The sequence below is a fragment of the Elephas maximus genome, chromosome 9 (genome assembly GCF_024166365.1).
Source record: "Elephas maximus indicus isolate mEleMax1 chromosome 9, mEleMax1 primary haplotype, whole genome shotgun sequence".
NCBI lineage: Eukaryota > Metazoa > Chordata > Mammalia > Proboscidea > Elephantidae > Elephas > Elephas maximus.
In genome coordinates, this window is record NC_064827.1 from 116,511,017 (window position 1) to 116,533,883 (window position 22,867).

At 38.4% G+C, this 22,867-nt stretch overlaps 1 protein-coding gene across 1 annotated transcript in view; it reads right to left on the reverse strand.

Annotated features, from left to right (window-relative positions):
* Window positions 1-22,867, reverse strand: part of LOC126082518 (contactin-associated protein-like 3) — a 314,347-nt gene that overhangs the window by 264,974 nt on the left and 26,506 nt on the right. The window contains 1 exon segment of the mRNA XM_049895019.1: window positions 18,641-18,834. Within this exon segment, the coding sequence (XP_049750976.1) occupies window positions 18,641-18,834 (194 nt within the window).

Sequence of the window (22,867 nt, forward strand, 5' to 3'; positions counted from 1 at the left end):
ACACAGAACACAACAGAGAGTCCCTGATGGAGCAGGAGAAAAGTGGGGTACAGAACTCAGGTTCTAGTGAAAAGACCAGACTTAATGGTCTAACTGAGATTGGAGAGACCCCAGAAGACATGGTCCCCAGATACTGTTAGCCCAAAACTAAAACCATTCCTGAAGCCAACTCTTCAGACAAAGATTAGACTGGACTATAAGATATAAAATGGTACTTGTGAAGAGTGTGCTTCTCAGCTCAAGTAGATACATGAGTCTAAATGGGCAGCTCCTGTCCAGGGGCAGATGAGAAGGCAGAAAGGGACAGGAGCTGGTTGAATGGACACATGAAATACAGGGTGGAAAGGAGGAGTGTGCTGTCACGTTACAAGGAGAGCAATTAGGGTCACAAAACAATGTGTGTATAAAATTTTGTATGAGAAACTAAATTGAAGGGCAAACTTTCACTTAAAGCACAATAAAACATAAAAAAAATCAAATGATGTATTACATTGGACAAATCTGCCATAAAAACAGATTTGTGTTAAAAAGCAAATATGTCACTTTAAGGACTCAGGTGTGCCTGATTCAAGCCATGGTGTTTTCATTCGCCGCGTATGCATGCAAAAGCTGGACAATGAACAAAGAAGACCAAAGAAGAACTGGTGTCTTTGAACTGTAGCGTTGGCGAAGAATATTGAATATGCCATGAACTGCCATAAGAATGAACAAATCTGTCTTGGAGGAAGTATAGCCAGAATGCTCATTAGAAGCGAGGATGACAAGACTTCGTCTCACATACTTTGGACATGTTATCAGGAGGGACCAGTCCCTGGGAAAGGAAATCATGCTTGGTAAAGTAGAGTGTCAGCGAAAAATAGGAAGACCCTCAATGAGATGGACTGACATGGTGGCTGCAGCAATGGGCTCAAGCATAATGATTGTGAGGGCAGTGCAGGACCAGGCTGTGTTTTATTTTGTTGTACACAGGGTTGCTATGAGTCAGAACCAACTCAACGGCACGGAACAGCAACAACACCTGGGACTGGAATGGGGTCATATGATAATCCTATGTTTAACTATTTGAGGAACCACTAAACTGTTTTCCACAGCAGCTGCACTGCTTTACAGTCTCACCAGGAAGGGGTGGAGATTCCAATTTCTCCACATCATTGCCAACAACTGTTATTTTCCTTTTTTTTTAATCATTGCCGCCTTAATGGGGGTAAAGTGATATCTCATTGTGGTTTTGACTTGCATCTCCTTAAACACTAAAGACCTTGAGACTCTTTTTATGTGCTTACATACCATTTCTTTATCTTCTTTGGTGAAATGTCCATTCAAGACCTTTGTCTTTTTTTTTTTTTTAGTTTTTAATTGTACTTTAGATGAAGGTTTACAGAAGAAACTAGATTCTCATCAACAGTTAGTAAACACATTGTTGTATGACATTGGTTAACAACCCCACGACATGTCAACACTCTCTCTTCTCAACCCTGGATTCCCTATTACCAGCATTCCTGTTCCGTCCTGCCTTTCAGTCCCTGGCTCACGGCTGGTGCACCGCTTTGGTCTTGTTTTCTTCCATGGGCCTGCTCAGTCTTTGGCCGAAGGGTCAGCCTCAGGATTGACTTCATTACTGAGCTTAAAGGGTGTCCGGAACCAAACTCCCAGAATTTCTCCAGTCTGTCAGGCCAGCAAGTCTATGGTCTTTCTTTTTGAGTTGGAATTTTCTTCTACATTTTTCTCCAGCTCTGTTCAGGACCCTCTATGGTGATCCCTGTCAGGGTAGTCAGTGGTGGCAGCCAGGCAACATCCCGTTATACTGGACTCAGTCTGCTGCAGGCCGTGGTAGATGTGGTCCATTAGTCCTCTGGACTAAACTTTCCCTTGTATCTTTAGTTTTCTTCATTCTCCCTGCTCCTGAAAGGGTGACATCAGTGGAGTTCCTTAGATGGCCACTCACAAGCTTTTAAGACCCCAGGCACTACTCACCAAAGTAGAATGTAGAACATATTCTTTATAAACTATGTTACGCCAATTGAGCTAGATATTCCCTGAGATCATGGTCCCTACAACCCTCAGCCCACCAATTCGGTCCCTCAGGGAGTTTGGATGCACCTATGGAGCTACTGTGACCTTGCCCTGTACAGGTTGTGCTGGATTCCCCAGTATTGTGTACCGTCTTACCCTTCACCAAAGTTTCTATTAAATGTTTTTCCACCCCACTCCTCCACTCCCTAGTAACCATCAAGGATTGTTTGTTTTTGTATGTAAACCTTTTCATGAGCTTTATAGTAATGGTCTCATACAATATTTGTCGTTTTGTGACTGACTTTTTTACTCAGCATAATGCCCTCCAGATTCATCCATGTTATGAGACGCTTCACAGGTTCGTTGTTGTTCTTTATGGTTGCGTAATACTCCGTTGTCTCTATGTACCACAGTTTGTTTATCCATTCATCTGTTGATGGGCATCCAGGCTGTTTTCATCTTTTTCCTATTGTGAACAATGCTGCAATGAACCTGTGTGTGCATATGACTGTCCGTATGACAACTCTTATTTCTCTAGGATATATTCCTAGGAGTGGGATTGCTGAATCATATGGTATTTCTATTTCTAGCTTTCTAAGGAAGTGCCATATCATTTTCCAAAAATAGTTGTATCCTTTTGCATTCCCATCAGCAGTGCATAAGAGTTCCAATCTCCCCGTAGCCTCTAACATTAGTTATTTCCTGTTTTCTTGATTTGTGCCAGTAATGCCAGGGTGAGATGGCATCTCATGGTAGTTTTGGATTTGCATTTCTTTAATGGCTAGTGATCGTGAACATTTCCTCATGTGTCTGTTGGCTGCTTGAATGTGTTCTTTGGTGAAGTGTCTGTTCATTTCCTATGCTCATTTTTTAATTGGTTTATTTGTCTTTTTGTTGTAGAGGTGTTAAATTTTCTTGTAGATTTTAGAGATTAGACCATTGTCTAATTTGTAATAGCCAAATTTTTTTTCCCAGTCTATAGGTTCTCTTTTACTCTTTTGGTGAAGTCTTTTAATGAGCATAAGTGTTTAATTTATAGAAGATCCCAGTTATCTACCTTATCCTCTGGAGCTTGTGTGGTGTTGGTGGTGGTTTGTATCCTGTTAATGCTGTGTATTAAGGCCTCTAGTGTTGATCCTATTTTTTATTCTATGAACTTCATGGTTTTTGGCTTCATATTTAGGTCTTTGATCCATTTTGAATTAGTTTTTATATATGGTGTCAGGTATGGGTCCTGTTTCATTTTTTGCAGATGGACATCCAGTTTTGCTAGCACCATTTGTTAAAAAGACTGTCTTTTCCCATTTGATGGACTTTAGGCCCTTATCGAAGATCAGTTGACCATAGGTGGACAGATTTACATCTGGGTTCTCAATTCTGTTCCATTGATCAATGTATCTATCATTGTTCCGGTACCAGGTCGTTTTGACTACTGTAGCTGTATAGTATGTTCTAAGATCAGGTAGTGTGAGTCCTCCCACTTTATTCTTCTTCTTCAACAGTGCTTTATTTACCTGGGGCTTCTTCCCATTCCATATAAAGTTAACGATAACTTTTTCCATCTCTTTAAAGAACGTTGTGGTATTTGGACCAAGGTTGCATTCTATTTGTAAATCGCTTTGGGTAGAACTGTAATTTTCACAATGTTGAGTCTACCTATACATGAGCATGGTATGTTTTTCCGTTTAGGTAGATCTCTTTTGGTTTCTTGCAGTAGTGTTTTCTAGTTTTCCTTGTATACATCTTTTACATTCCTGGTTAGATTTATTCCCACATATTTTATATTTTTAGGGGTTATTGTAAATGGTATTGTTTTCCTGATTTCCTTTTCATCGTTCTCTTTATTGGGGTACAGGAATCCAACTGATCTTTTTATGTTTATCTTGTATCCTGCTAGTCTGCTGAATCTTTCTATTAGTTCCAGTAGTTTTCTCATGGAGTCTTTTGAGTTTTCTATATATAGTACCATATCATCCCCAAATAAAAAAAATAGGGGCAGTTTAACTTCTTCATTACCAATTCCAATGCCTTTTATTTCTATTTCTTGCCTTATTGCTCTAGCTAGGACTTCCAACACAATGTTAAATAGGAGTGGTGATAAAAAGGGCATCCTTGTCTTGTTCCTGTTCTCAAGGGGAATGTTTTCAGCCTCTCTCCACTAAGAACGATGTTGGCCATTGGTTTTGCATAGACGCCCTTTACTGTGTTGAGAAATTTCCCTTCTATACCTATTTTATTAAGAGTTATTATCAAGAACGGGTGTTGGACTTTGTCAAATGTGTTTTCTGCATCAATTGATATGATCATCTGATTCTTTTCTTTCCTTTTATTTATGTGGTGGATTATGCTGATTGATTTTCTAATGTTGAACCATCCTAAACATACCTGATATGAATCGTACTAGGCCGAGATGTAGTATTCTTTTGATATACTGCTGAATTCTACCGGCTAGAATTTTGTCGAGAATTTTTGCATCTATATTCATGAGAGATACTGGTCTGTAATTTTCTTTTTTTGTGGTATCTTTGCCTGGTTTTGGAATCAGGGTTATGCTGGTTTCATAGGATGAGTTTGGAAGTATTGCTTCCTTTTCTATGTTCTGAAAGAGTTTGAGTAGTAGTAGTGTAAGCTCTTCTGTGAATGTTTGGTAGAATTCTCCAGTAAAGCCATCTGGGCCAGGGCTTTTTTTTGTTGGGAGCGTTTTTTTTTTTTTTTCCTTAACTTTTGAATGTCTTCTCTTGTTATGGATCTGTTCAGATTTTCAACATCATTTTGTTAGTTTGGGTAGGTAGCGTGTTTCTAGAAACTTGTCCATTTCCTCTAGGTTTTCAAATTTGTTGGAGTGTAGTTTTTTATAATACTCTGTTATGACTCTTTTTATTTCAGTTCAGTCTGTTGTAACATCTCCCATTTCGTTTCTTATTTGGGGTATTTTCATCCTCTCCTGTTTTTCTTTTGTCAGTTTGACCAATGCTTTGTTGATTTTGTTGATCCTTTCAAAGAACCAATTTTGGTTTTGGTGATTCTCTTTCTATTGTTTTTGTATTCTCTATTTTATTTATTCCTGCTCTGATCTTTATTATTTCCTTTCTTTTGGTGGCTGTAGGCTTCTTTTGCTGTTCTCTATTTGTTCAAGTTGTGTAGCTAATGTTTTGATTTTGTCCCTTTCTTCTTTTTTGATGTGTGCATCTATTGCTATAAATTGACCTCTGAGGACTGCCTTTGCTGTGTCCCAAAGGTTTTGGTATGGTGTGTTTTCATTCTTGTTTGATTCTAGGAATTTTTTTATTCCATCTCTGATTTCTTCTATTATCCATTGGTTTTGATCCAGGGTGTTATACAGTTTCCACATAATTGATTTTCTTTCCTTACTCCTCCTGTTGTTAATTTCTACTTTGATGACATTGTGGTCACAGAAGATGCTTTGTATTATCTCAATGTTTTGGATTTTGTTGAGGATTGCCCTGTGGCATAAGATGTGGTCTATTCTGGAGAACGTTCCATGTGCATTGGAAAAGAATGTGTACTTTGCAGCTGTTGGGTGGAGTGTTCTATATATGTCTATGAAGTCAAGTTGATAGATTATGCTCTTGAGCTCTTCTGTATCTTTGGTGAGTTTCTTTCTAGATGTTCTGTCCTTTACCAAGAGTGGTGTGTTGAAGTCTCCTACTATTATTGTGCAACTGTCAATTTCTCTTTTCAATGCTGTCAGAGTTTATGTATTTTGGAGCCCTGTCATTGGGTGTGCAGATGTTTATTATGGTTAAGCCTTCATGACGGATTGTCCCTTTAATCATTATATAGTGTCTTTCTTTGTCTTTTATGGTGAATTTTGTTTTAAAGGCTATCTTATCTCAGATTAGTATTGCCACTCCTGTTCTTTTTTTGTAACTTTTGCTTGATATATTTTCTTTCCCATCCTTTGATCTTTAATAAATTTGCATCTTTGTTTCTAACGTGTGTCCCTTGTAGACAGCATATTGATGCATCCTGTATTTTTATCCATTCTGTCAGTGTCTCTTTATGGGTACATTTAGGCCATTTACATTCAGTGTAATTAATGATAGCTGTGAGTTTATTGCTGTCATTTTGTAGTGCTTTTTTTGTGGTGCTAATATTGTCTTTGTTCCTCTTACTCTCCTGTGCTGAGTTCCTTTTGTTTGTGGATTTCTTTTTCTTTTTTTTTTATAAATTTTGTTTTTATTGAGATTTTATGTTTTTCTTCTTTATTTTGATGAGTAGGTTTGTTAACTTTCTTTTTGGGTACCTTGGATTTACCTTTATCTTCCTAGGTTTGAACCAGTCTATTATTACTTGGTATCACTTTGCCTTCTCCATTATAAAGTTTTATAGTTCCTCTTTATTGTTTTGACATTATTATCATTTACAGATTAACCTCTCTGGTTTCCTTTCACAATTCTTTTGGTTTAGGACTGTCCTTGGGAGTTCATTTCCTATGTTGGTATCTTGCTGGTACAATCTTGCATCCTAGATTCAGGCTTTGGTCTGATGTTGTTTGTCCTCAGTCCAAGGACTCCCTTAAATAATTCTTGTAGGTTTGGTTTGGTTTTTACATATTCCCTTAATTTCTGTTGATCTGGAAATGTCCTAATTTCACCATCACAGCTGAATGAAAGTTTTGCAGGATATATTATCCATGATTGGCAATGCTTTCTTTCAAGGTTTTATATATAGCATCCCATTGCCTTTTTTCCTGCATGGTTTCTGCCAAATGATCAGATCTTAGTCTCATTGTTTCTCCTCTATATGTGGCTTTTTGTTTTTCTCAAGCTGCTCACAGGATTTTTTCTTTGTCTTTGGTTTTAGTGAGTGTGATTATGATATGCTTTCATGTTTTTCTTTTGGGGTCTATCCATATGGGGTTTGTTGAGCTTCTTGGATGGTCAGCTTTTCATCATTCATGATATCAGGGAAGTTTTCTTTCAGCAATTCTTCAATCATTCTATGTTTTCAGTTTTCTCTCCCTCTTCTGGAACTCTGATCACTCATATTTTTCCTTTTTATTGTGTCCTACATAATTCTCAGGGTCTCCTCATTTTTCATCATCATTTTTTCTGGTATTTCCTCAGAGTTGTATCCAAGTATTTGTCTTCAGTGTCACTGATCCTGTCTTCCATCATGTCAAACCTGCTCCTCAGTCCTCCTATGACACTGTCCATTTTTTAAATCTTGTTGTTTATCTTTTGAATTTCTAACTTTTTTTTTTTATGATTTCTAGGTGTGAATTTATTTTGGCATTTTTTCCCGTGTCATTTTCCTGAATTCTTCCATTTTTTTCCTCTGTACTTTCCATGAATTTGTCTCTCTTTTCCAGAAATTTTCTAACTTTTTTTTTTTATGATTTCTAGGTGTGAATTTATTTTGGCATTTTTTCCCGTGTCATTTTCCTGAATTCTTCCATTTTTTTCCTCTGTACTTTCCATGAATTTGTCTCTCTTTTCCAGAAATTTGTCTATTTTTTCCTTTTTTTGCCTGCTTTTTGCTTCAACTCTTGGATAGCTATGAACATTAGAGATTTGAATTCCTTGTCAGGTAGTTCTAGTGGCTTTTCTTCTACTGGAAAGTCATCTGGTGTTTTATTTTGGACGCCTACTGGAACCATCCTCTCCTTTTTTTTTTAATATGTTTTGATATTGTTTTCTGTCTTCAGGACATTCGTAGTTATTTTCTTCATTTGATTGTAGATTTGTTTTGTCCTGGCTTTTTGTTTCATTTGGTTATGCCTAAGCAGACGGGCTGCACGTTCTTTGTTGTTTGCTCGTGTGTACTTGTGATACTTTTCACCTCCTTTTCCAATGGGTGGGGCCAGTCACTCAGGTATGGTGCAGCAGGGCAGGTCCAGCTGACGGGAAGGGGTCTGGGATGGGTTGTTTCTGGAACATACTAGTGCCGACTGGGCAGGCCAGGAATCAGTGCTAGGCAGGTTCTTGTAGGCCGTGCCTGTGCTGCTCGGAGGTGTGATGTTCAGTGCATAGTGCAGATAGCAGGAAAGAGGGGGGAGGTTGTGATGTATGGAGCTAGTATGGGTATGGGAAAGAGGAGAGAGAAACAGGAGCCAAAAACAAACAATGGAAAATACACACACACCTGCACAAAGAAAGAGTGCAAAGGGAGCTTGCCATTGGGGTGGAGAGACGAGAACCCTAGAAATTCTGAGAAAAAAAAGGGGGGAAAAAAAGAAAAAGGGATAAAAAAAAAAAGCTAGATAAAAACTTGGAAAAAAAATAGAAAAGAGAAGCCCCCAGGGGTCCCCCCAATGTAGCCACAAAGACCAGGGAAGTCTCCCAGGTTGCACAGTCTAGCCTGGCTAGAGGGGGTATAGGTGTCACACGGCACCAGCTATTCAGGAGACTGGAGAAGAAGGCAAGTACAAACAGACGAGAACTGAGAAATGCAGAAAGAAAGGGAAAAAGAGAGAAGGAAAAGGAAAAAGAAACAAAGAAAAAAGCAATGCTCCCAAGGATCCTGCCTACAGACTGGGGAAGTGGCTCCTAGGCCGTGCAGTGCAGCCCGGCTAGAAGGGGCTCCCAAGTCCGAAACGAGAAAGAAAACAAACAAAAGAGAAAAATGCAAAACCAAATTAAACAATCAAAAAAAAAATCCCCAGGGTTCCTAGCAACATGGTGTTGCAGGCTGAGGGAGCAGATCCCCAGTCGAGTGGGGTTCCACAGTCTTTCAAAAAGAAGCAAAGATGGCACAAGGATCCAGGTGTTGGAGAGAAAGGAGGAGGAGATGGTGGGAGGCAAGGAAGAAACCAAAAGAGACAGAAAGAAGTTACACCAGCTCAGGGACCCAGCCAGTGTGGATGGGGCGAATCAAAGCAGATCGAGGTGGAAGCAACTTCCTCCTGGCCAAGAGACTGTGGCTCACAGGAAGCAGAAGAGGCCAAAAGGGGAGGGGAAGAGGGGTGGGAGCTAGGAAAGCATATATCGCTCATTACTGGGTGCTCTGTCTCCTCCTGGAAACTCAGAGAAGCTCCTTTCCCATACTCCTGCTCTGCCGATCTGTGATGTGGGTGCAGCAAATCCAAGTGGCACAGACACTGCACTTCCCAGCCAGCTAAGTCACCATAGCAAGCCAGGAAACTCGGTGGTAGAGCAGCAGGAAGAGAATGGGGGGTGGGAAAGCATGTACTGCTGGTTACCTCTTGGTTTATCTCCTGCTGGAAGCAGTGTGAAGCTGGTTTCCCATGCTTTCTGTCAGCGGATCTCTAACAGGAGTCCAAAATGGCGAATCTATGCTGTGTTAGCTGATAAGGAACTTCGGCAAGTATCCCTCCTTGCTCTCAGTCCTCTCTCAGTCTCTTATTCCATTTGGTGTTTGGCTGAGACCTTTATCTCTTCGTTTGATACTTCAGGTTTCAGGAATGATGTTTATCTCCGTTTTACTTAGTTTTTCAGGTCTTTGCTGTGGAGGGACAGCATGGTGCATCTCTCTGTGGTGCCATATTGGCTGGAAGTCCTTCTTTGTCTGTTTTTTGATTGAATTATTTATTTTTCTGTTTTTAAGTTGTAAGAGCTCCTTACGTATACTGGATAGTAAACCCTTATTGAATATCTAGTTCCCAAATATTTTCTCCCACTTTGTGGATAGTCTCTTCTTTTGTTGATAAAGTCCTTGATATACAAGTTTCTAATTTTAATGAAGTCTAATTTACCTATTTTGTCTTTCATTACTTAAATTATACTTTTAATGATTAAAAAATGTTATTTTTTCTCCACCTGACAAAACTTCATGCTACACCCTTCCCTCAGTTGCTCCATCAACCAATTACAACTATTCTGCAGATTTTTACAATATTCTATTTTAGGACCTCCCTTTGACAGCAGACTATGACTTAAAGATATTAAATATTATATATGTATTGAATATGTAAAAATATACTAACATACTTTTTAATATTCAAAATTTATGCAATTAAAATTTAATGCCTCCAGAAGAAGCATTGATATGTAATCAACAATTGAAATTATGTCACTGGTTCAGGATAATTTTAATTAATTATGATTCCAAAGAATTCCAAAGAGATCTACAGGCATGAATTAAAATAGGCCGCAAGCTCCTGAGACCCTATTGGGGCATTACCTGTGTTCCTGAACACATCCTCCATAGGGAGTGTCTTCATTAATTGTATTTTAAAATGTTCAGTGTCTTTCAGAAATCTTAATCAGAGAACACAGAAGAATAGATTTATTTTATTAATCTAAAGCAATGCTGAGGTAATACAAACTGATATATTATTGAACAAAAGCAAAATAGATTATATATACTTGTTCGTTCTTAGACTTTCCATTAGTTAAAGAAATAATGGGCATCCTGATGCAACAGGCAGGGCAAGATGGCGGAGTAAGTACTCGCTCCCATTTATCTCCGAGCAACTAACGTAGTGAACAAAGAATAGAAACAAGCACAGACAGATCTCAGAACCCCAGAAGGCAGCTGAAGTGTTGGAGAGTTGAGGTGAGTCCAGAGATGGGGAAAGGAGGAGCAGCGGTGGCACATAAGTTGGAAGATCTTAGCCACCGGCACCTAAAGGGATTCAGCTCATTGAGGCCATTTTGGGATGGGGATGTACAACCCAAACAAAGAACATTGGATGAAGCAAAATAAAGAAGCAATAGCCCAATTTTTAAGGCAGTAGAGATTGGCTGTGTGAGCTCGCAGGACATACACTTGGGAGGGGGTGAAGGTAGAATGAGGCACCGTGAGTGAGCGCTGTTGAATCTCACCAAGTTCCAAGGCGGACATGTTCTAGGACCTAAACAAACAAAAAAATCATGTGACACAGCCTATAGTCAGGGTGAGAAAAATACTTCAGACAGACAACACAAAGGAAAACAACCATCTCCTTGCCCACAGTGGGACACCGTGGAGAGCCTGTACAGGGGCACCTGTGACTTACATCCCTGTCAGTGGCCAGCAAAAACCCCTGCACATGCACACTGAGCTCCAGAAGCTAAGAACTTTCCAAAATCCGTGTAAGAGGGTGAAAAAAACAACCCCAGGATACTCTTAGGGTCACATCCAAAACCTTAGAAGACACAACAGCAAAGTCAGCCACCTCAGGGACAACGAGCAAGAATAAGCACCCAGAGACTTAAGTATCCAGATAAAACCCACAGACAGAAATCCTGACTCAACAAACACCTAAGGACAAGAGTGCCCTCTAGTGGTTTTGAGGAGAAGATACCAAAAATCCCAAACCCAATGCTGGTGAGTCAATCTCAACTCATAGTGACCCTATAGGACAGTAGAGCTACCCCAGAGGGATTCTAAGGCTGTAATATTTACGGAAGTAGATTGCCACATTTTTCTCCCATGGAGCAACTGGTGGGTTTGAACTACTAACCTTCTGGTTAGCGGTTAGAGCTTAACCACTAGCCCAGAAGGTCTCCTTAGGAGAAGTTAGCAAAGCTAAATCTAACAACCATAATTCTCTTGTAAATCAAAAAACTTAGAAATTGAAATATTTTTAAGAGAAATCAAAATGTCCCAAGTTCAACAAAATATATTAAAACATAAAATCAAGAGAAATTTAATAAGGAAATTGAAATAATCCAAAAAAAAAAAAAAAAAAAAAAAACAAGAATTACTGGAATTGAAGAAAAAAAAAACTGAATTAGAAAATGCAGAGAAACACTCCACAATAGGGTTGAACAGACAGAAGACAGAGTAAGTGAACTAGAAGGCAGAGTAATAAACATCCAGTCTTGAAGAAACAAGAGAAAAGAACAAAGAAAAGCAAACAAAGCTAAAAGGATATATGGAATTCAGTTAAGAAAGCTAACATTAAAATGACTGGAATTCCAGAGCCCCATGAAAATAATAAAGGCATAGAAAAAAATTTCCAAGAAATAATCATAATTTCCCACAGCCACATAAAAAACCAAGCATGCAAATGCAAGAAGCTACACAAAGTTGAATTAGAAGAAATATAAAAAGATCAATCCCTCACCACATTCTAATAAAATTCCTGAAAACCAAAGACAAGGAGAGAATACTGAAAGCAGCAAGATAAAAACACCATATAACATACTAAAGGTCCTTCATCAGTATCAATGTGGACTTCTCTCCAGAAACCCTAGAGGAAAGAAGATATTGAAGCAACAAGTATAAAGTATTGAATGGAAACAATTGCCAACCAAGAATTCTTTACCCAGGAAAGGTATCATTCAAAAATGAGGGGGAAATCAAGACATTCTCAAATATACAGAACCTCTGGGAATTTGCAGCTACCAGACCAGCCCTGCAAGTATTACTCAAGGGAGTTATCCAACTGAAAAGGTTAAGAACATTAAATAAATACACAACCTATGAATAGGAAAATAAAAAATAAATAAATGAGAGACAGATCTCCTAAAAAATGCAACAACATGAGCAATCATAAGGACCAAGTATATATTTTCGGGGAATAAACTTAATAATTTAATCCCTCAAGCAATACTTAAGTTCCTGAGAATTAAGAACAATTTAAACCTATTCGATATAGGATGTACAATGATGTTAGAAGAGACTTATCAGCAGAATTGGGGGAGGTAGTAGCATAACAGGAATAGATTTAATATATTAATGTTATAGGTTAACGGTTTTTCATATATTAAATGTTGTCACAAATGCAAATTGTGTGATGTACTTTATGTTGCAACCACTATGAAATCAATCAGAAAAAATACGCAGAAGAAGAAATACAAAACACTCATCATAAGAATGCAGCCAAACACAAGAAATAACAGAAAAAAAAATGAGAATGAAAAGACAAAGAAGATATGAAACACTCAAAAAACGAAGCAAAGTAAATGAAGTAGATACTTCATTTTCAGTAATAACCTTAAATGCAAATGGTCTAAACTCTAGAGGCAAAAGCAGAGAGTGGCAAAATGTATAAAAATACATGATCCATCTATTTTCTGTCTACAAGAAACACACCTTAGACATAAGGATACAAACAGACTGAAAATAAAAGGATGGAAAAAAGTATTCCACGCAACCAATAAACAAAAAAGAGCAGGGGTGGACATGCTGATATCAGATAAAACAGAAATTAAATCAAAATCTATCACAAGAGATAAAAAAGGACATTACATATTAATAATCCAGCAAGAAGACATAACAATTATAAATACATGTGTACCTAAAACAAATGCTCCCAAATACATGAAACAAACACTAATAGGGAGAGTTCTCCACAACAACAGTTAGGGACTTCAACACACCACTTTCAATTCTAAACAGAACATCTCACTAAAGGCACTGAGAACTTAAATAAAACCATAAGCCAATTTGACTTAATGGACATATAGGTAGAACACTACACTCATCACAGAATGATACACATTTTTCTCCAGCACACATGGATCATTTTCTGGAATACACAATATGCTAGGACACAAACCTAGTCTCAAAAATTTAACAAGAGAAATCATACAGAGCATCTTCTGTAACCATAACAATATGAGGGTAAAAATCAACAACAGGAAAAATAAGGGGGAAAAAAAAGGGAAAGATGGAAACTAAATACTATACTACTAAAAAACTACTGAGTTACAGGAGAACTCAAAAGTTAAAATTAAAAAGTTCATTGAGTCACATGAAAATGAAAATACAACATATCAAAACCTTTGGGACACACCAAAAGCAGTACTCAGAGGGAAATTCGTAGCAATAAATGCCTACATTAAAAAGGAAAAAAAGACTGAAAATCAGTAACTTAAATCAACAGCTTGAACAAATAGAAAAATTATAGCAAAAGAAGACTAACACTAGCAGAAAAAAGGAAATAATAAAGATCAGGGCAAAAATAACCAAAATAATAAATAGGAAATCAATAGAATCAACAAAATCATAAGTTGGTTATCTGAAAGGGTCAATGAAATAGAAAAACTACTAGCTAGATTGACAAAAGAAAAAAAAAAAAAACAGAAAAAGGCAAATAGCCAAATTAAGAAATGAAACTGGAGACATTACAACAGATCTAAATAAGATAAAGAGGATCCTAACAGAGTACCAGGAAAAACTGTACTCCAACAAATTTAATATTCTAGATGAAATGGACAAATTCCTAGAAACACGTTACCTACCTAAACTAACACAGAGATAGAAAATCTAAACAGACCCATTACAAAAGAAGAGATTGAAGATGTCATCAAAAAATTGCCAACAAAAAAAATTCCAGGACCAGATGGCTACACTGGGAAATTCTAGTGAACATTCAGAGAAGAGTTGACACCAATTCTACTCAAACTCTTCAAAAACATAGAAGAAGAAGGAATACTCCCTAAATCATTCTTTCAAGCCAGCACAACCCTGATATCTAAACCAGGCAAAGACGTCACAAAAAAAAGAAAATTACAGACTAATGTCCCTATTAACACAGATGTAAAAATTTTCAACAAAAGTCTAGTCAACAGAAATCAGCAACACATCAAAAAAATTTTACACCGTGACCTAATGGGATTCATGCCAGGTCTACAAAGGTGGTTCAACATTAGAAAATCAGTCAAGGCAATCCATCACATAAATAAAACAAAAGAACTATATAATTATACCAATTGATGCAGAAAAAGCATCTGAAAAATCCAACACCCTTTCCTGATAAAAAAAAAACCTTCAGCAAAATGGGAATAGGGAAATTTCTAGGGCTTTGGTTTGAAACTCTGCTGAGAATTTGCATTTTTAACAAGTTCCCTGCTGAGAAGTTGGATTTCTAACAAGTTCCCAGGAAGTTATACATAAGAATCACTTGGGGATCTTATTAAAATGTACGTTCTGATTAAGTATATCTGGAGTGGAAATGCAAATTCACAGCTGGAAACTTCTCAGAAATGCCAATTCTCAGCAGGGTTCTCAACCAGAAGGAAGTGGGTTTGAAGCCCTAGAAATTTCTCAACATAATTAAGGGCATATATGCAAAACACAATGAACATTATACTCAGTGGAGAAAGACTGAGAGCCTTCCCTTTGAGAGCGGGAATGAGATACGGATGCCCATTATAACCACTCGTATTTAATATTGTATGGGAAGTCCTGCCAGTGCAAAAAGAAAAGAAAGAAATAAAAGGTATCCAAATTGGAAAGGAAGAAGTAAAACTATCTCTATTCATAGATAACATGATCCTTTACATAGAAGAACCCAAACACTCCACAAGAAAACTGCTGGAACTAATAGAAGAACTCAGCAACGTTGCAGGGTGCAAAATCGACACACAAAAATCAGTTGGGTCCCTTTACACTAACAAGGAGTATGCCTGAAAAAGAAATCAAGAAAACAATACCATTTATAATAGCACCCAAAACAATAAAATGCCTAGGAATTAACCTAACCAGTGACAGAAAGTACTTATACAATGAAAATTATAAAACACTACTACAAGAAACTAAAAGGTACCTACATAAATGAAAGTTCATTCCCTGCTCATGGATTGGAAGGCTTAACATAGGGGAAAATGTCAATACTACCTAAAACGATCTACAGATACAATGTAATCCGAGTACAAATCCCAACAACATTCTTTACTGAAATGGAAAAACTAACGACCAACTTCACATAGCAAGGAAAGAAACCCTGAAGAGCCAAAGCAATATTGAAGAAGAGCAAAGCAGGAGGCTTCATGCTCTGACATCAAAACATACTATACAGCCACTATGATCAAAACAGCCTGTCAATGGTTCAGTGATAGACACATAGACCAATGGAATAGAATTGAGAGCCCAGAAATGAATCCAGCCAACAATGGAGAACTGATTTTTGAAAGCGGTTCAAAGTCCATTCAATGGGGCAGAAACAGCCTCTTTAGTAAATGGTGCTGGCAAAACTGGATATTCATTTGCAGAAAAATGAAACAGGACCTATACCTCACATCAGACACAAAAGCTAATTCAAAATGGATCAAAGACCTAAATATTAAACCCAAAACCATAAAGTTCCTGGAAGAAAACAGAGAGAGAAAACTATAGGTCTTAATCTTTTGTAAAAATAGGATAACAAACATAAAAACAAATGCAAAAATAGTAGAAGAAAAAAGAGATAGATGGAACCTCATAAAAATTAAAAACTTATGCTTATCAAAAGACTACGAAAAGAGTAAAAAGGCAACCTACAGACTGGGGAAAAAAAATCATTGGAGGCAATGTGGTTGATAAGGGTCTAATCTCTAAAATATATAGAAAACTTCAACAACCCAACAATAAAAAAACAAACTACTCAATTATAAATTGGCAAAGGGCATGAGCAGAACCTTCACCAGTCAGGATATCCAAGCAGCCAACAAACACATGAAAAGATGCTCACAATCATCAGCCATTAGAGAGATGCAAATGAAAACTACAATGGGATACCATCTCAGCCCCCGCTAAAATCGCACTGATTAAAAAAAAAAAAAAAGATAACAAATGTTGGTGAGGCTGTGCAGAGATTAGAACCCTTATTCATTGTTGGTGGGACTGTAAAATGGTGCAACTACTATGGAAAACAGTATGGCATTTCCTCAAAAAAAACAGAAATAAAACTACCCTATGATCCAGCAATCCCACTCCTAGTTATGATCCAGCAATCCCACTCCTAGTTATATCCCACTCCTAGTTGTATACCCTAGAGACCTAAACGCAGTAGCACGAACGGACACGTGCACACCTATGTTCATTACTGCTTTATCCACAATAACAAATATATGGCAACAACCAAAGTGTTCATCAGTGAAGGAAAGGGTAAGCAAAATATGGTACATACACACAATGAAATACTACACAACCATAAAGACAATGATGAGTCTGCAAAACATATTATAACATGGATGGACCTAGAGGGCATAATGCTAAGTGAAATAAATCAAGCACATAAGGACAAACATTGTATGATCCCTCCTTTATCAGAAGATAAGAATCGATATATATAAACAGACTAACGTTCATTCATTTTGTTGTTGTTGTTTTGGAATGTTCATTGGTGGTTACCAGGGGGATGAGATCATAAATACTTGTTATTTTTGTTTATGGGAAAAGTGGCACCAAATGTGGGTGTAGCGAGCACAGCTTGACCAAAGTAAATGATGTCAGTGAGAAGCTCTCAAGAGAAAAGGATGCCGGTACTAAAGAATTCGACACATATAAGATGGCAAGAGCTCCAACAAAGACCAGAAAACAAGTGTTAGATCACATATGGATGGGTATAGGCATACAGGTATATGAGTAGGTACAGATGTACGCATACGTGAGAATAGATAGAAGTATTTATAAAAACCAAAATCAAACCCAGTGCCGTCGAGTCGATTCTGACTCATAGCGACCCTATAGGAGAGAGGAGAACTGCCCCATAGAGTTTCCAAGGAGCACCTGGTGGATTTGAACTGCCGACCCTTTGTTTAGCAGCCGTAGCACTTAACCACTATGCCACCAGGGTTTCCAGAAGTATTTATATGTATGAGTAAATACAGATATATGTGTGCATGTACATATATTCACTGAAGACACAACTACAGATACTCCTTAGACATAACCAAATACCTTCTGAGATTGGTTTTCTAGGCGTGAAGGCTTAGGACCGCAGTCTCATGGGACAACTCAGTCAACTGGCATAATATAGTTCCCAAAGTTCATGTTCCGCATCCTAGTGAGGTGAGTAGCATCTGGGGTCTTAACAGCTTTCAAGCAGCATGTCAGATACAACTGTTAGTCTGTACTTGTCAGGAGCAAAAGAGTAAGAAGGTAACCGAAATTTCAGAGAAAAACAAGTCTACAAGGTCAATAACCTACATAAGCCATGACTCATCTACCCTGAGACCAGAAGAACTAGATTGTGTCTGGCTATCACCACTGACCATTCTGACCGAAGTCATGACAAATGGCCCCGAATAGAATGGAGGAAAAATGTAGAACAAAAGTCAAATTCTGAAAAAAAGCCCAGACTAACCGGACCATATGAGACCAGCGGACTCCCTGAGACTATCACCAGAGACACTCTTTCACCCTTGAACCAAAACTATTCCCTAAGAACACCTTTTAGCGAAATAGCAGAGTGGCACAAAAAATAAATTACAGTACCCGTAAGAACAGTGCTGTATTACAAAACCATCTGTATGAGACAAAAAGGTCAACATTTACTCTAAAGCAAAGAAGGTCAGGGGACAGGGAAACTAGAGTCCTGGAAATGAAGCAATAAGAACACAACTAAAGAGAATGTTGCCACATTGTGAAAAACGTAACTAACGTCACTGAATAATTTGTGTGGAAATTGTCAAGTGGGAACCTAACTTGCGTGTAAACTCCCACCAAAAACACAACAAAATATTATTTTAAAAAAATCCTTGTGTAGCATAATAGGAAATCAATAAATAATGTCTAAAATCAATATAGTCAAGAAATGTCCAAAAAAAGATTTAATGGAAAGATGTTTTCAATATTTCACTACATTATGGAATTGTTTCAATTATTTCATAAATTATACATGGACAATGTATTTTAAAATGCAATAAGTACTTACATTCACTTAAAACCATTTTCAAGTAATTTATGAGGTTTTGTTTCTGTATGCGATCTGATAAGATCTGTAGCCATGTCATAACTAGCATAACTCATACACTGACAGACTGAGTTTTTGAACAAGGAAACATACCCAGACGCTTCCCTCTCGTCGAAATTGTTTCCAGTTCCTCCCACTGTCACTGAACATCAGGAGATAGCTGGTCACCCAGTTGGAGCTCCCATATCCTCCTTGGGTGGCCACGGCCGTGACCTCTATTCTCTCTCCAAGGTCAATCTGCAGCCACTGGTATTTATTTGACACAAGCGGGGACCAGCCACCAGCTCCTTTTTGCGAAAATAGAAACAAGAGGAATGGTAGACAGAAAGAAATATTTAAAATCTATATTATCCTACAAGAATGTGAACATAAATGAGATTTACGAAAACCATAGCTTCGTAATCTGGGATATGTAACTTGTCATAAGTACACATATAATTACACATATAAAAAAATAAAGAAAATCACATATTAAGTGTAAATGAAGGACGCTTACCTTAATCTCTGTCATTTTGAGGCCGTAACCCCTGTCTCTGGTGTTTGCGGCTCCCACTAAAAGGACAAAGTGCTTAATTGGATAAGTGGGCAACCCAACAGCATGCTGCCCTTGTCAAGGTTCAGAACTAGGATCTCTACCAGCCTTTATGCACAACCAGCCCTTTGCTGTAAATAAGGGAAAATGTTGACACCATTGCAGAACTAGAAAACCATAATCCTGGATTCCTGGCAATGGGAAGTACAGTGTCGAATGTTGGAATAAGATGGCTGAGACACGGCCCTGCAATCAAGGTGCTTACAAACTCATAGGATAGACAGGCATTTCAAAGAACGATTCCAAATGCAGTGTGGCAAGGGTGGCAGGAGGTGGCAAGGCGGGGGAGGGGGGAGCAGTTGAGTTCTGAGTAGGGACAGGGAGCTCTAGAAGGGCAGTAGGGAATGTCAGGGAGAGCCCCATCAAGAGAGGAATGCCTCAACTGTTACAAATGGTAAGGGGTTTGCCAGGTATTAAAGATAACAGGTGCAGAGCTGCAATTACTGTGCTTTCTCTTTTCCAGGGCATATCTGTGGGGTTTAGAAATTAACTTTGCCCAAAGAATATGGTCTCTGTCCTCAATCCCCGAAAGACAATCTCTAGAATCTTTTGACAAGGACCTCCTTTTTGAGATGCAGAGGGTTCATGTTGGGAGCCCTCCCAGAGCTCGCTCTACGCTACTGTTTTTTTTTTTTTTTTTAATTAATTTTTATTAAGCTTCAAGTGAACATTTACCATTCCAATCAGTCTGTCACGTGTAAATTTACATACATCTCACTCCCTTCTCCCACTTGCTCTCCCCCTACTGAGTCAGCCCTTTCAGTCTCTCGTTTCATGCCAATTTTGCCGTCTTCCCTCTCTCTCTATCTTCCCATCCCCCCTCCAGTCAAGAGTTGCCAACACACTCTCCAGTGTCCACCTGATTTAATTAGCTCACTCTTCATCAGCATCTCTCTCCCCCCCACTGACCAGTCCTTTTCATGCCTGATGAGTTGTCTTCGGGGATGGTTCCTGTCCTGTGCCATCAGAAGGTCTGGGGAGCATTGCCTCCGGGATTCCTCTAGTCTCAGTCAGACCATTAAGTATGGTCTTTTTATGAGAATTTGGGGTCTGTATCCCATTGGTCTCCTGCTCCATCAGGAGTTGTCTGTTGTGCTCCCTGACAGGGCAGACATCGATTGTGGCCGGGCACCAACTAGTTCTTCTGGTCTCAGGATAATGTAGGTCTCTGGTTCATGTGGCCGTTTCTGTCTCTGGGGTTCTTAGTTGTCGTGCGACCTTGGTGTTCTTCCTTTGCCTTCGCTCCAGGTGGGTTGAGACCAATTGATGTATCTTAGATGGCCGCTTGTTGGCATTTAGGACCCCAGACGCCACATTTCAAAGTGGGATGCAGAATGTTTTCATAATAGAATTATTTTGCCCATTGACTTAGAAGTCCCCTCAAACCATGTTCCCCAGACCCCAGCCCCTGCTCCGCTGACCTTTGAAGCTTTCATTTTATCCCGGAAACCTTTTTGCTTTTAGTCCAGTCCAATTAGGCTGACCTTCCTTGTATTGAGTGTTGTCTTTCCCTTCACCCAAAGCAGTTCTTATCTACTGATTGATCAATAAAAAACCCTCTATCTCCCTCCCTCCCTCCCTCCCCCCTTTGTAACCACAAAAGTATGTGTTCTTCTCCGTTTTTTTCTATTTCTCAAGATCTTATAATAGTGGTCTTATACAATATTTGTCCTTTTGCCTCTGACGAACTTCACTCAGCATAATGCCTTCCAGGTTCCTCCATGTTATGAAATCTTTCACAGATTCATCACTATTCTTTATCTATGCGTATTATTCCATTGTGTGAATATACCACAATTTATTTAACCATTCATCCATTGATGGACACCTTGGTTGCTTCCAGGATTTTGCTATCGTAAACAGAGCTGCAATAAACATGGGTGTGCATATATCTGTTTGTGTGAAGGCTCTTGTATCTCTAGGGTATATTCCGAGGAGTGGGATTTCTGGGTTGTATGGTAGTTCTATTTCTAACTGTTTAAGATAACGCCAGATGGATTTCCAAAGTGGTTGTACCATTTTACAATCCCACCAGCAGTGTATGAGAGTTCCAATCTCTCCGCAGCCTCTCCAACATTTATTATTTTGTGTTTTTTGGATTAATGCCAGTCTACCTGGTGTGAGATGGAATCTCATCGTAGTTTTAATTTGCATTTCTCTAATGGCTAATGATCGGGAGCATTTTCTCATGTGTCTGTTAGCTGCCTGAATATCTTCTTTAGTGAAATGTGTGTTCATATCCTTTGTCCACTTCTTGATTGGGTTGTTTGTCTTTTTGTGGTTGAGTTTTGACAGAATCATGTAGATTTTAGAGATCAGGCGCTGGTCGGAGATGTCATAGCTGAATATTCTTTCCCAGTCTGTAGGTGGTCTTTGTACTCTTTTGGTGAAGTCTTTAGATGAGCATAGGTGTTTGATTTTTAGGAGCTCCCAGTTATCTGGTTTCTCTTCATCATTTTTGGTAATGTTTTGTATTCTGTTTAAGCCTTGTATTAGGGCTCCTAGGGTTGTCCCTATTTTTTCTTCCATGATCTTTATCGTTTTAGTCTTTATGTTTAGGTCTTTGATCCATTTGGAGTTAGTTTTTGTGCATAGTGTGAGGTATGGGTCCTGTTTCATTCTTTTGCAAATGGATATCCAGTTATGCCAGCACCATTTGTTAAAAAGACTATCATTTCCCCAATTGACTGACACTGGTCCTTTGTCAAATATCAGCTGCTCATACATGGATGGATTTATATCTGGGTTCTCAATTCTGTTCCATTGGTCTATGTGCCTGTTGTTGTACCAGTACCAGGCTGTTTTGACTACTGTAGCTGTATAATAGGTTCTGAAATCAGGTAGAGTGAGGCCTCCCACTTTCTTCTTCTTTTTCAGTAATGCTTTGCTTATCCGGGGGTTCTTTCCCTTCCATATGAAATTAGTGATTTGTTTCTCTATCCCCTTAAAATATGACATTGGTATTTGGATTGGAAGTACATTATATGTATAGATGGCTTTTGGTAGAATAGACATTTTTACTATGTTAAGTGTTCCTATCCATGAGCAGGGTATGTTTTTCCACTTAAGTATGTCCTTTTGAATTTCTTGTAGCAGAGTTTTAGAGTTTTCTTTGTATAGGTCTTTTACATCCTTGGTAAGATTTATTCCTAAGTATTTTATCTTCTTGGTGGCTACTGTGAATGGTACTGATTTGGTGATTTCCTCTTCTGTGTTCTTATTGTTGATGTAGAGGAATCCAAGTGATTTTTGTATGTTTATTTTATAACCTGAGGCTCTGCCAAACTCTTCTATTAGTTTCAGTAGTTTTCTGAAGGATTCCTTAGGGTTTTCCATGTATACGATCATGTCATCTGCAAATAGTGATAGCTTTACTTCCTCCTTGCCAATCTGGATACCCTTTATTTCTTTGTCTAGCCTAATTGCCCGGGCTAGGACTTCAAGTACGATGTTGAATAAGAGCGGTGATAAAGGGCATCCTTGTCTGGTTCCCGTTCTCAAGGGAAATGCTTTCAGGTTCTCTCCATTTAGAGTGATATTGGCTGTTGGCTTTGCATAGATGCCTTTATTATGTTGAGGAATTTTCCTTCAATTCCTATTTTGGTAAGAGTTTTTATCATAAATGGGTGTTGAACTTTGTCAAATGCCTTTTCTGCATCTATTGATAAGATCATGTGGTTTTTATCTTTTGTTTTATTTATGTGATGGATTACATTAATGGTTTTTCT